Raw genomic sequence first — 15,710 nt, 5'->3', positions numbered from 1 at the left:
CCACCCACAACTAAGATTGAACACAGCACCTTGAGCTGAGTGGCCGGGAGCTGCCAATGGTTGGCCAGATGGCAACTGGACTAGGGCTGACCAAAACTAAGACTGAAGAACAACAACTTGGCTGTTCCCTTTTCCCAATTCCCCAACAAAAAATAAAAAACAAAAAATTATATATGAAATTATGTATTGCTACCTAAAATTAATTTATTCAGTGAAGTAAAATATTTATGGAAAACCCACAAAATAAAATTCTGAAAACCTATTTTTTACACTTTAGTTTCCCAGTTAAATGTTTCATCTTCTGCTTAATGTTACAGTTGTGCTCACTTTTGTGTCTAACTTAGTTGTTAAGTCTATTATAAAAGCTAAGATAATGAGACAGGTTTACTCTATCAGCTAAGGGACATTACAAGTTGTTAATGTCACAGCTTTTATTTATGCAAATTAAAAAAATAAACAACTTGAACAATAGTAATTACAAATCAAGCAGATGATGAAAGAATGAAATGGCAGAAATCTGAATTTTATTTCCAAATTTAATGAGCTTCATTAGGGAATAAAAAAAGTCTTGGAGGATTTTTTTTTACGGTGAAGGAAAACATGTTTCATAAATATGAATGAAAATTCAAATGGTACAGGTAGATCTGTGTACAGGGTTTGACTACACAAGTCATGCTGGCAAAAAGATGTTGGTTTGGCATCCAGTTTCCACCAGAAGATATTCTGAAAACAGCAAACTCTATTTCCTTGAGATGGAGGCCCAAATAAGAAAGATCTGAAAGGGCTCCATATTTAGGACTCAACTTTAAATATATGCTTTGTTATTCTTTGGGTTTTGTTTTTAAAATGAGAAAATTAGGCTGACACTATAATTGTATATGCATAAATCATATTCAAATGATCATCTCTATTTTACATAAAATCATGTGTAGTCAATAAAAAATAATGCTGCAGGTCTTTCACAATGCACATCAATTTTCAAAATTTTGTCTTGCTTTACTTTAATGTTTCTAATTAGAGGTGAGTAGAGTTTTGGGAAACTTGTAGCTACTGTTTTACATTTAAATAATGCTATATTTTTGGCTTGTTTTTAACACAATGACTGAATAAGAAATGTAGTTTGAGGTTTTATACCTAAAAGATTTATTATATTTTTAAATATATTAGAGAAAGCAGACGCAAAAGACGTTGGGAAGAAGAGGAGCAAAGACGGAGAAAAGGAAAAATTCAAATGGTCACTTCACGGTTCAAGACCCTCATCAGATGTACAATACTCCCTGCAGTCTCTGTCAGACTGTAAGATCTCAATCTCATAGAATAACAACTATTTTAGCTGTTTCCTAAAACTTTGGAAATTTTTGGAGCCTAGAAATATATCTCCTGTTTTGACATATCTAAATAAGCTTGCTTAAGGTTGCCCATAATTGTTAGGCCCTCAGGTGGGTATGGATATTATAGAGCAAGGTCCCGCATATGTGACAGAAGCCAAGGTTGTCCAAGTTCCTATGGTGCAGCAGTCACAGGAGAAGTGTTTATATGAGGGAGAACATATACTAACAAACATATTATATATTAGCATATTATAAAATATATATTGTACTATATAAATATAGTATATTGTCATATATTCCATATAATATACACAGATATTAATATATAATTATACAAAACATAAATATATTTATATAAGTGTATATATTAGCATATAATATAATATATATTAGCATAGATATCAGTATATGTCTTTTGTATGAGTAAATTATATATAACATAATACTTTTAAGACTATATAATATGTATTTTATACATTATCTTTCTTTAAGACTTTATAGTCCTAACATTGGGTCATCCATCTTAGTGTTTCCAGAATGTAGGTTATAATTCTCAGTCCACCATTTATTACATGGTTGAAAACACACCCATTTTCCTCCAGCATTGTGCTTTATCTAGTTATTTTTTTTCATTTTGTCTTCTTTCTTAATACATTGTTGTGTTTTTCGTGAGGACATTTTAATAATTATGGCTTTTTATTTTTGTAGAAACATGTCTGGTGATTTGGTAGAAAAAAGAGTCACTGTCATTATATTTTTAATTCTTTATTAAAAATTGTTTTCTTGTATTGAATGCCTTAAGCAATCTTTTTCGATAGTGGATGACATAACTTTGCCAAAGTTACTCATCATTTATCGTTGTGAAAATGACTAAACCTTTCTCTAAGTTTCTTTCTTTGTGAAAATAAAGGTAACAATGTCTTTTTTTCTACCAAACTCACAGTTAAGATCAGTCTGAAGACACAGAATGTAATTTAGAGTTTAGGCTTTGGAGCAAAACTTCCTGGGTTCAGATCTCTGCTCCATGAAAAATACACAAAGTTTGATTTTGAAATGTAAAAGTATGTTTTTATAACTTTGTCATGTTTTACATCTTAGTCAAGCCTAGATAGATCCTGGGCTCATATCTAATTTATATTTTGTGGCTTTAAAGATACTATTCTTCAAGAAACATATCTAATACAGTTAATTATAAGTGCTTGAATTTGTAAAAGAATAAAGCAAAACTTTTTAATTAAAAATAAAGGCAATAAAAAAAGAATAAATTCTATTATTTTGGCCAGAATCCTTTCAAGGACAAAAGGATCCTGAATCAAATATCGTAATATCCAGGATGCTAAGGAACACATGAACAAATAAGAGAAGCTCAGAAGCAAATTCTACAAGCATTAGGCATTCTAAACTAAGTTACTTATGTTTTCTTTCTTCATGGAGGGATTAATTTATTTATGTTTTATTTCTTCTTGAAATGACACAGAAACTCCTGGACTTCTTTAAATTCAAAATAAAGATTTTTATCTATGAAATGTCTCAATGTTAAAATCACTACTTTGAACATCATCATTTGTAGACCATTCTAAGCCACATTGACTGATGACTAGTAAGTTTATGTGATAACACTTTTATAGTGAAATAAAAGTGATTTTTAAAGCAGTTAAATGATACTATTATGAAGGTAAAATTAATGAGATATTCTATAAAATAGATGCACATTTGAGATTTAGCATTTATTAAATACATTTAGAATCATTTACCCATTTTTTACCAGCAAAGATAAGGAATTATCTTTAATTCAAATTCACTTTTTATTCCATCCTAATATTCATTAAGGAATTTGAACAGTCTGAGATGACCTACTGGCAGACTCATTTTGGCTAGGATTTTCATGACACAATATATGTTTGTTTTTCAGGTTCTTCAGCAGTACTGACCCCTTACATGGTGGTATATGCTACCTTTACACCTCTCTATTTGTTTGAAAAGAAGATATTTTCATTAGAGAAGATGGTAAGTACTCAAGGCCAGGAAACGCAGTACCATTTATGGAGTGCGTGCGTGTGTGTGTGTGTGTGTGTGTGTGTGTGTGTGTGTGTGTGATTACTTCTTGTGATAGAAGGAATACCAGAATTGAATTAAAATTTTATTACTGAATTTCAGTCTTCTTATCTTTAAAATTAGGCATTTGAACACAGGGTCTTGGAACATTCAGAATTATCTTCGATGACTGCAATAATCCCATCTTTAAAGAAAGTAGTCATATATTCTATCAATTCCTTTCATTATAAGCAAAAGAAAAACATATAAATTGTATATTTTAGTAAGAATCATGTACCTCATTTCTAAATAATAATGAATCACCTTTCCATAAATAGATTGTATACATTTTCTTAATATATAATTTAATGAGCTCACATCCAGAGCTGGTAAACCACTGCTATAACCACCTTGTATCTTAAAGTAATACACACAAAAAAGGTTAACTGCTTTTTTCTTATAAATCTGATAACTTGTACAAAGTTTAGGAAATACATACAATAAAGGGAGTGAAACTAAAATATTTATAGTATAAGTACCTCGGCATAGGCAATGCTAACATTTTGGTATAGATCCTTCGATTATTTCTTCTATGCATGTGGTGTGTGTACATATGTGTATTTTTTTACACAGTGGAATTAAATTTAATGTTCTTTTTGGAAACCAACTTTTTCACTTGACACTGTACCATTAACATTTTTCTATGATTTTAAATAGTTGGCAAAGTAACGTTTAGTAGTCGCATGGGATGTATGGGTTTCCTATATTTTTTAAGGCATCTTTTGTTCTTGGACATAAAAATCATTTTTATCCTTCCCTTAAAAAGAGTAAAGACCATCAGATTACTCTGCAATTTAGAAACAACCTATTGCATTTGGGGCTTATTGAATCCTAACCCTTTGGAAGGCTTTTAGATATCTAGTGCTTTATTTCTAGAATTCCATATGTTCTGCATTCATTACATTAAAGTATAAGACTAGAAGTGCAGTGGTATACAGTTATCTTTAGTACCCACAAGGAATTGGTTCCAAGACCCCCCACGAATACCAACATCCGCAGATGCTCAAATCCCTTAAATTAAATGGTGTAGGATTTGCATATAACCTCCACATATCCTCCTGCATATTTTAAATCATCTCTAGATTACTTATAACAACTAATCCTATGTAAATATTATGCAAATAGTTGTTATACTGCCAGGGAATAATGACAAGGAAAAAAGTCTGTACAAATGCTTGGTAGGCCTCACTACATAGTACACGTTAGCAAGCAGAGGGAAACTTGTGTTGGAAAATTTGAAGGTGAAAGTGAACCCACTGGTTTCAGGGAACTACTATAGGTTGAAGGTTGAATGGATTGCAAGGGGAGAAGTCTTACAGGCAGCCTGAGATGTGGGAGCGATTCGACATAAAGAAGATTATAAATCCTCTGAGTGAAGTTAACAATAGCTTAAGGGGCCCTGAGGCTCAGGAATTTGAATTTGCCCAGTGTCTGTAATGGTAATTAAATGAACTTCAAGGCTGTAATGAACTGCCTATAGTGTCACGTTCTCCCTAATTTGCTTGCTGATTCTTTTACATTAGCTATTAGGATGATCTACAACAGTTCTCCTGGTAAAAATTAAAATATAATGGAGATATGACGCTTTAAAGATAAATCTACAGAAAACAAATTCGTTTTAGTGGGATTTTGTTAAATGGAGTGCACTGCTAAAAATTATAGCTCCAAAGACCAACATGTAAAATAAAGTCAATACTTTACATGTATTTAAAAACTTGGTCCAGTACACAAGAAAAACAACAAAACTTGGGAAGGAAAAGGTGTCATGAATTACTCCACATCCTCCCATCCTCCTGCTCTTGGGTGTTCAATATGGTTTTATTTTTATTCGAATAGGTGATCTGGGAGTTCTAAAAAAGCCTCTCCCTCCTCCTCAAACCCCTACTTTTAGAATGTTTGAGGTGGGATGGGGGAAAGGAATGAAAGGGTCTTATGGGCAAGAGAACTTCAGATTTAAGTCTTCACACATGAATTATTTTAAAATATTTATTAAGTGCCTACTCAGCATTTCACTAAAATGCCTCATTATTCTAAATTCCTCTCCCTAACTTGAATCTAAGGAAACTTGAGATCCTTTAACAAAGTTTCTAAACATCAAACTGTAACTATTGTTAATAGTATTACTTTTCATCATTCAGAAATATTGTGTAGTGTGTTGGAAATAAAATGAAGTATGAGAAATTGGCTTACATACCTTAAATCAGGCTAGTACTTGTGTGGACTATTCAAACAATACAATAGGTACTTAATCATTTGACACAATACCTTACATTTTCAAAATGCTTTAAATTGTTTTATTTTTTAATGCTTGGCAGCTCAGAAAAAGAAAGTAAGTAGACTACAACTTTGGTTGCAATTGTAAGAAGAAATTAAGATATGTACCAAATTTTATGGATAGTAAACTATCTTGAAAATATTCAGCTTACAAATACTACTTTGACTATGACATCTATTTGGGATGTTATTTAAATGTAAATTTTATAGTGATGTACTTTTTGTTATTATAACTGAAACATTTTCTTACTGAATAACATCCATAAATTCTACTATAAATTCTCATGAAAAAGATTACTTTCAAGTGTTGAAAAACTTCAAAAATTTGACAGGGCTAAAGTTGTAGAAAAAAGGTTTAGACTTTAGAACATCTACAAAAAATAATTTTTTTAGGTCACTCTAAGGCATAATTTCATAGTTTCTGATTTTTTTTTCCAGTAAATTACTAACACCCACAAAAAGGATAAAGGGGATGTGGCGATTTCACCTACTTTTTAATTAGGTCTTTAAAAGTCAAACATCAAATCACTTTTTATTTTGAATATTTACACACATTTAAATGGCTCATCAATAGAGCACCAATGAACTCCTTCTTACAATTACTAATTAATTATTGCAATGATTCATTAATCCCTGAATTCAGGAAGAACTGTCGTGTCTCACAGATACCCCTTCCTATTTTGTGCTTCCCTGAAGTATAGATTGAACTATAGAGAAATAGTCACAAGAGCTGGGCATGTTCTATTGATAGCTGAAGCAATAATTTGGAATAAGTTGATAGGTGGGTTTCTGGTCCCAATGACAGCTTTATAAATTTATATTTTCAAGCATTGCAATCAATGATGCAAAATCACTAGGAAGAGACACAGTTTTGGTGAAACTGCCTTTAATGTAGCTAATAGTTTATTTTACTTTAAATATTTCAACATTTAGACTGTGAACATCAGAATGTGACTACAGTATTGCTTCCTTTAACTTTCACGTACTTCCTGATTTCTTATGCCACATTGTAGGCATCAATCAGTAACCGAAGTTCTGCTTAAGTATTATTCTGAACTGTTCCAAAGCCAAGTGGCTTCAGGAGATCTCAACAGAGGAATATGGGAAGCATGTGCATGGAGACTGCCTGGTTTTGCAGGATAGAGGGCGGCCTCTGTTCTGGGTCCTTCTATGAACAGCTCCATTGTCAGGAGTGGCCACGGGGATTTCCTGCGGGGGAGCTGCTGTTTGGGGATGAGGCATACACTGTAGCTAAGGCAATCAACTTATCACCTTGTTGACCTGACCCACTAAATGCAGTGGATTTTTTTAACATTATGTAGCAACTGCTGGTGATTTAAAAAAAAAAACAAAAAACAACCCACAAAAACTAACAAAAAAAGACTTTACATATTAAGTATTTGTATCCAAGTTTTGACCTATAAAAATAATGATTGATTAATTCTAGACCCAAACTGATGGGCTGGTTTTTGCAATACTCATAGAATCTTAAACTCTTAGCACTTAAAAGTAGCTTATTGGCCTAGTCCCTCATTTGTATATAACAAAATGAGGCCCTAGAAAAAGTAAAAGATGGAAAGAAATACAAATGATACTAGTGCTTATGCTAAGAGAGGTAGAAATATGAGTGGTTCTTTTCTTTTCTTTATTACCACTACATCTCCATCATGGTAATAGTGTTTTTATGATGACAAAAAGTACTATTTTACATGCATGAAACAATTGCAAGAATTCTTTGACACCTACCGTCCACCTTTTAGTCCACCTCGGCTGAGAAGCTGCGAGAATATGGCCTGTCCCACATTTGTAGCCATCCTGTGCTGGTGACCAGAACCAGGTCTTGCCCTCTTGTAGCTCCACCCAAACCAGCGCCCGTGCCTCCCTGGAAACTCTTTCGTCAAAAAAAAGAAACTGTTATAACAGATGAAGCTCAAGGTATGGTTCATGTTGTCTGAAAATCTCCCTAATGTTTCTCTATGTGAAGTTCTAATAATTTCATTGGTAATGAAAGATGTATATCAAGGCAATCCACCCAACATTACACCGAAAGCCTTCCTTTAATTTTATGTCTAGATTTTATATCTTTAAAGGATTAATTCTCCACATCTCAGAAGTTGTGCAGTTTGGTTCGTGTCTAAGCTGACCAACTATATCAAGGCCATTCATTGGATGATGGCATTGTGATTATTATGATGGTGTAAAAGTGGTTTGTAATAAATATAACACGGAACCTTAAATAGCATATGTGAAGCCACTGGAGTGAATTTCTAATATGGAAATCATTCTAGGATGCCCTGAGTAACATGATCTTTCAATGAACGGATTTCTGTTTAGAACGCCTGTAGGAATAGAACTTCCGCCCTCGACTGCCTCCTGTGTTACATGGTCATATAGCCACTTAATGAATGGCAGTTAGCCTCAGAAAGAAACAGATTTCACACGGGGGGACCTGTTCCCACTTTGCTCTTATTCTCTCAGTTCATTTCTAAATTCCTCATGATTCATGTCTAACTCTTTCCTCCTTCAATATTTTTCTCTACGAGTCTTCATTCTTACTCCTTTTCCCATGAGCACCAAGTTTGAATGGGAGAGAGACCAAGGTGGCAAGAGAAGAAATGCATGAGCCCATAAATAAAAAATCAATTTTAAAGTAGGAGCACAAGATAGGATTAAAAAAAGGAACACTGGTAATTTAAAAATTGCGTTCTAGGAGAATAACTCATCATTTGTATATGTTTTAACATATATAGCCTTTCCATAGTTACTTTAGCATTTGCAGTTTTTAATGAAGGATGATAAAAACCTGAAGTGCTATGGAATATATATATATATATATATATATATATATATATATATATCCAAAAAACTTCAATTATGTTTAATAACAACAGCATTTTTGTGTTCATTTCCTTGCTTTTGCATTTTCTCCCTTTGTCTTTTCTAATACCTCATTATTGTCTAAGTGTATTCATTCAGCAATAGTACATCATGTTCTAGAGGTTATTGCATTAGCAGTTGTGTTCACAAACCTGTCACCTGAATGAACAATGAAAGCAAAGCCACAATGAACATACCTAGCACCAGTTTATAGAAGGCATTGCTGTGATGCTTACAAATGTGCTTCAAGCATTTGGGCCCCTGCACCATGGCTCATACCCCTATTGGTGATGCTTGGTGTGGCTCCTGCTACCGAGTCTAGTGTTGCTGATCCTTCACTGTAGGCGACTTTGTTACCATATCTTGGTAACAGTGTAATATTAATACATAAGTCTCAGTGATACTCAGGATCCTAAAACTGCAATAGCCACACATATTGAAATACATACATATTCCCTGCCTTCTACTTCCAACCATAATTTCCACAATTAAAAATAAATAAATCACAACTCTTAATCATGTCGTTTTCTTCACATTTGCTTTCTGCCTACATTGATACAACCAGTACAGCTGGTAGCAAAGATTTCTCCAGCACAAAATGTTTTTGGTTTTTTTTTTTCCTTACCAGAAAAGAACACAGATTAAAGAAATATCTGGTTTGGGTGGAGAAGAGAAATGGTCATTTTTTGTTGTTATTTTTCTGGCCTATCTGCCTCTCTCCCCGCTGATTGATTGTTTCAGTCATTTCTTTACATTCCTTGTGTTTCTGCAATGGGCTGATGGTGCCCAAAAGTGCCATATGACAGTTAAAAAGGAAAGACAATATTTTAAATGCAATATTTTAGTTAAATGCATGGAGCCACAATTAAAACCAGTTCATTCACCAAGGAATTGATGAATGAAAGGAAAAACGGTGAATGTGCAGGTATTTTCTGCTTTCACTACTGATCATTGCATAATTCTATGTGGGTGATTGCTTTTGTAAACTGGGGAAGAAAATCTAAAGATTGGTGGGTTTCCATAATTGCAGTGTCCTACCCTGAGGCTCAGGACATGAGTATCTTTCTTCTCTCTATTGGGTTTAATATTTAAAGTGAAAATTAATAGAAAATGAAGAAAGAGATCATTTTAGAGTTACCACGGGGCAAGCACAGAAAAGTCGTGTGCATGTGTCAGAGCCTCATTTTTTCTGTCAGTGGGCACCCTTCCCACCATAGCAGGAGCTTTTGTTAAAATAGCCCTCCCTAATGTTTAATTTCAGGGTTCACCATGTGAGTGCAAGGGCTGTGGCCCATTTCCACTGAGAATTTCTTACTTCTAGATTAGTTTCAGACTCCATTAGGAATAGCCACATGTCCTTTCTTGACCTACTGCTGTCTTTTTTAAACACGACCTTGACTTTGCTTGTTACATGTCCGTTCTTCCACTACTATCTCCATGTATTAGTCCACGTTTCCGCCTCACGTGCTGAGCAATTGTGTGGTAGAGGTTAACTAAGAGAATACAATTTTTAGTGAAATACTTTTATAGAAAGTGATTCCTGTACTTGAAAGAGCAGCAAATACCAACTAATAACTCCAGAAGACGCTGCTAACAGTCTCCATTGAGAATTCACTGTTTCACGCTGTAAATCTGAAAAGCAACTGAGGAATAAGCTAAAGAAATCTCACATTGGCATGATCTATAAAGCCTTTTCAATTAAAAAACAAAGCTCTTATGTATTCTAGGACATTCCTGGTTAGCTCTATTGAAATTTGCTGGGTAAATAGTGATATAATTAGTACAGCATTAAATGTTAAGTTCTGCATGTAATCTTAGAAGATAAAAAAAAAAAGTACATCACACTTCCTGTCCTTTTTTAGAATTAATAATAAAGAAGCCTGTACAGTTTCTTGAGATATCAAGTCCATTTTTGAATTATAGAATGACTCCATTTACAATTCCAACAGAAACGTAAGTAAATAACATCCTTTCCCACAAACGCGTCTTGCTCTCAAAAAAAAAAAAAGTATTTTGTGGTTTGTATGGTTAAAAATGACACTCAATGGGAGCATTTGAAGAGCTTCCATTTAATAAAAAGGTTAACTGTATGCATAAAACTTATTAAAGGATATTTCCTTGATCTTGTATAGCTTATAATTTCACTAATCCACTTAATTGACAAACCATATTTTGCTAACATTTTATGTGTGAGCGTTATGGGTTGAATGTGCCCCACTAAAATTCATATGTCGAAGCCCTAAACCCAGTGTGGCTGTATTTGGCAATAGAGCCTCTAAGGAAGTAAGTGCAGTTAAGTAAGATCTTAAGATTAGTGTCCTCATAAGAAGAGACAGAGTACATGCTCTGTCTCCATCCACTGAGGAAAGGCCACGTGGGCACACAGTGAAAGGGCAGCTGCCTGCAAGCCAGGAAGAGAGTCCTCACTAGAAACTGACCATGCTGGCACTCTGCTCTCAGGCTGCCAACTTCCAGATTTCTGAGAAAATAAATTGCTATTGTTTAAGCAGCCCAGGCAACTCTAGAGAATGAATACAACAAGGCACTGTATTTCACTTGAAAGTAGAAAGAGAATGCCCTTATCTTGTCCCACATAGATGACAGCTTCTAGGGAAGCTGAATGTATTAGTAAATAATTACAATAAAACGTAATAATTGCCATGACCAAGGTATGTCCCAAATTCTATGATTGTACCTCAAAGAACCTATTTTGCAGAAACACTTAGAACCCTGAATAGAGGAGTCCTGATGTCACTGATTGTGCAGGAGATGGAAGAACTTGCCATCACCCTGTGATACATGTGGTTCTCCCTCCGGATATCATGGCTCCTCATCTTCCTGGTAGAAGTGTTTGAGGGCCTGCCGTGCTGGTCTTCTCCCATCACCCTTTGATAATCTTCCAATTTAAACATGCATTTCAGAGCCACAGTGCAAGTTTTATCTGAGGCCAACAGTTGGAGTCAGTTGCCGTGAAGGTGACTGGATAGTTAGCTCACCTGCCCTTTCCATCATTTCTTGCTGCAATGCCCATAGCCTATGTCTTTCCCTAGCCTCTGCTGCTTTTAATTTAAGATTCATCAGAGAGGCTTCAGGGTAACCTCACAGATTTCAGATGGCCATTTGTTGTTGTTAGTGTTGTTGTCCTAATGAGATTTTGGGTTCTCTGCTTTCCTGGGTTTTGCCATCAATCTATTCTTGTCTGTCTCTAAGGGATGTATTACCGTTCTCATCATGGCATCTCTATTTTGCCTGTTCTGCATGATTGTGTTTTCATTTATTTTTATTTCTTCTGAGACCCTAGTGGAATTGTAGGAGGGAGGTCGTCACCATACAATACAATAAATTTATATTCAGCCTGTTATCTTGAAATGAATGTGTGTCTCTGGTTGTGATTTCCTGCTTCTGCTGCCTCCTCATTTGCATTTCACCTCCCATGGCTATTCTCTCCTCTCTGTTCCTTACCCAGCTGGACCCAGAACTCACTTTACCTTGATGCCTCTCTATTTCCCATTCCTTAAAACCAACCAAACAAACAAACCCAAAACAACAAGGAAAACACCCAAATTATTTGTCCCTATAGCAGATTGTTCTAATGGTTTCATGGAAAGTATGGATAGATTGAGGGAGGCATTATATTTTGGTCATATTTGAGCAACACAATTAATTAAAAGAAAATATTACACACCTGCTTTTATGTTTTTTTTTTATTTTTATTTTGTTTTAAAGATTTTATTGGGGAGCCGGGGGAAGGGGAACAGAAAAGTTGCTATTGTTTTGTTCTTCAGTCTAGTTGTGGAGGCTGTCGCTTCACTGGCCCAAGCTGGCACCATCATTGCGCTCTTCCCAGGTGAGGCAGATCAGTCGCTGGCTTCTGGACGGCCACTCAAGGTGGCTGCTGGCTGCTCACGCTGGCTGCCGGCTACACATGGTAGCTTATGGCAACCCACTGCAGCAGGGGCTGCAGCCTACGCCGTCGCCAGCGACCCACGGCAGTCCAGCTCCAGGTCGAGCTGTTGTTCAGCATCTTAGCTGTAGAGGGCAGTGTCACTGGCCCTCATATATGGGATCTGAACCGGGGCCCTCTGGCATCCCAAGCCAGTTATTAACCAATGCGCCACTTGGCCGGCCCAACACACTCTTGCTTTTAAATCATTCAGCTACTAAACTATTGTAAATATCCATTGACCACAATTATCATAGTCTCCAACCTTCTCGCCACGTTCGGTAGTCTCTTCTCTGTTCTCTTTGGGCTCCTGCCTTGCCTTTAGTTCCTATTCAGAGAGCAGGCTAGCCCTTCAGTTTGGTTTTGTGCTGCCTTCTCACAGACTGTGTCCTCAAGGCACATACCGCTTTTCCTTCCCTCACTCCGTTATCTAGCAAGTAACGTGTTCTGACCAGATGTTTCCTAGATGAATACAGTTCTTCCCCTAAAAGGAATAATCTGTGAAGCTGTTAAAATAATATGGCTCAGTTCTTCATTCCCTTTCTACATGTCAGGTCTTCAAATATTTCACAACAATTATATGCCCCACTGTATTCTTTTTTTTTTTTTCTTACTAGGTTTCTAGATAGGTAATAGAATTTTGTGTAAGTTAATTTTCAATCCTGTTCAACTTCTCAGTTATAAAAGCCAATGTAGCTTTTTTTTCAATTAATTCTACCACAAAGTAGACTTTTTGCCATTTGGGACACAAAGAATTCTAACTGATGCTGTAATTTATAAATGAAATAAAATGTTATCATTGTTGTCATTAATTTGGGAAAAAGTTGTATTATGTCAATGACTTGTAATGTATGTTATGAATATACTAAAAATGCTGTTTCTTCCTAAGTAGAGCATACTCAAAGCTTCTACGTTTCCTAGATGAATTATACTGAACATTATTGCTCTACTCTCTTCTTATATTAGAGGAACTTCAAGAAACTATACTCACCCTAACACTCAATGACCCTGGACTACTGGCCTGGTCTGGAATGTGTTTGTTTGACTGGTTTAGTTGTGGTTTTAGTTTTTCTTTCACAGTTCTAATGATTTCTTTATCAGTGCTCAATGTTGTCTGATTCTAATAACCTTGCCTCCTCAAAATTTGCCCCTAAATTTCTGGGTGCAATGAGAAATATCATCAATTTTTTAAATGAGTTAATGGCTTATGTATAATTAGAATGGGGACCTCAAGGATTACATATGGGCTTTGCATCTATACTGTAATACTTTAATATTTAAATAGTACCTTGGATATAATAGATGATCAGTAAATATTAATTGAAATTAAAATATTTTGAGGCATCTAAGTTATTCAGTATTTTTTACTATGTTTTATCTAATATAGTAGCCACTAGGCACATGTGGCTATATCACTAAATATAATTAAGTGAATTAATATTAATAAAAATTTTAAAATAAATTCTTTAGAGGAACAAACCATATTTTAAGTTCTCAATAGTCAAATATTCTAAAAAAGACATTTTCATCATTGCATAAATTTTGTATAAATATTAAAAGGAATGATTAAGTAATCTGCTTATAATCATAGTTTTTATTATGACAGTTATTATATTACATTAGTTTTTATTAGTTGACCTCTAAATTAGTTGATCTATAAATATATTTCTATTTATAAATTAACATGAGAAAATCTAACCCATTTTTATTATATAACTAGGTGGAATATTCCTTGTCCTATTAAAAATTCCTATTGAATTTTGTTGTCCTAGTATGATAGTTAAGACATTTCAACCTTTTCAAAAAATTTCATTTCATAAATAGAAATTTATGCTTTGGTGACAAATGTACTAAAGCTTGTGTCAATGCAGTGATTATAGCAAAACAACATTTTTAGGTTCTACTTTATACTTATAAATAGTTAAGATAAATTTTGAATTGGTTAAAATAAGGCCTAAATATCTGATGTTACAGTTTTGGTTACTGTTTTAGAACAAAAGGTATTTTCTTTTACTTAAACATTAGCACTTGTGAATGTTTTTGGTTATTGCCTGATAATTAAATCACAAAACCAGGTGATTGTCATAGAAGCTTGGGAGATGAAGTTTGTCGCTTTTAGAGAGAGAGAGAGAGAGAAAGAACTAAATATAACAACAACGACAATGAAAAGAAGGGGGAGGAAGAGGAGGAGGAGAAGGAATCCCAATTTGCCAATATTTGACTATGACAATAGAGTATTTAGAAGGACTATGATCTTGGGTCTATAGTTTTTAATGAGTTCTGAGAAGTGACCAAAAAGTCCACAAATAGCAATAATAAGAGGGAATAGTGGGCGATATGAGTTGAGGATATGATGATTATCATTAAAATTGTTTTAATTTGTTATGCAGCCATAGATAACTAATACATGGAAATATAAATATATCAAAGATTATAAAATTTACACTTTGAATCTATGTGGTTAATTGTACTTCAAGTATCACTCAATAAAGATGGAAAAATATAAAAATAACTAATAGTATGTAAAACAGTTTTAAGAAATCAAACAAAAATTCTAGAAATAAGGAATACGGTAACTGAAATTAAGAACACGTGGATGTAGGATTTCCGGTCAAGATGGCAGAGTAGGTAAATGCTCTGCTCACCTCCTTTCAGTACCACATCAATTACAACTAAACCACAGAACAACCATTATTGAGAGTCGCCAGAAGTCTAACTGAACCGAAGCCCTACAACTACATACAGGAGAAGCCACCTCGAGCCTGGTAGGAGGAATAGAGATTCGGAATGGGCCGGTCCCACACCTGAGTGTGACCATTAAAAATTGGGAGGGCTATGGGCCGGCCGAGTGGCGCGATGGTTAAGAACTCGCTTGGGATGTCAGAGGGCCCCGGTTCGGATCCCGCATATGAGGGCCAGTGAACACTGCCCTCCGCAGCTAGGATGCTGAACGGCGGCTCGACCTGGAGCTGGGCTGCCGTGGGTCGCTGGCGGCGGCGTGGGCTGCAGTCCCTGTGGGCAGTGGGTTGCCATGGGCTACCGTGTGTAGCCAGCAGCCAGCGTGAGCGGCCAGCAGCCGCAGTGAGCGGCCGTCCAGAGGCCGGCGACTGATCTGCCTCTCCAGGGAGGAGCGCAGTGATGGTGCCAACTTGGGCCGGTGGGGCGGCGTCCTCCACAACTGGACTGAGGAA

General features: G+C 35.4%; 1 protein-coding gene across 1 annotated transcript in view; it reads left to right on the top strand.

Annotated features, from left to right (window-relative positions):
- ADGB (androglobin) overlaps positions 1-15,710 on the top strand; it is a 155,746-nt gene that overhangs the window by 45,423 nt on the left and 94,613 nt on the right. The window contains exons 9-12 of the mRNA XM_019638918.1: positions 1,168-1,296; positions 3,244-3,338; positions 7,460-7,634; positions 10,439-10,529. Of these exons, the coding sequence (XP_019494463.1) occupies positions 1,168-1,296; positions 3,244-3,338; positions 7,460-7,634; positions 10,439-10,529 (490 nt within the window). The remainder of the gene's footprint in view (positions 1-1,167; positions 1,297-3,243; positions 3,339-7,459; positions 7,635-10,438; positions 10,530-15,710) is intronic.

The sequence above is a fragment of the Hipposideros armiger genome, unplaced genomic scaffold (assembly GCF_001890085.2).
Source record: "Hipposideros armiger isolate ML-2016 unplaced genomic scaffold, ASM189008v1 scaffold_41, whole genome shotgun sequence".
NCBI classification, from domain to species: Eukaryota; Metazoa; Chordata; class Mammalia; order Chiroptera; family Hipposideridae; genus Hipposideros; species Hipposideros armiger.
Note: the sequence above shows the minus strand (reverse complement) of the source record. Positions and strands in the feature narration are given on the sequence as shown.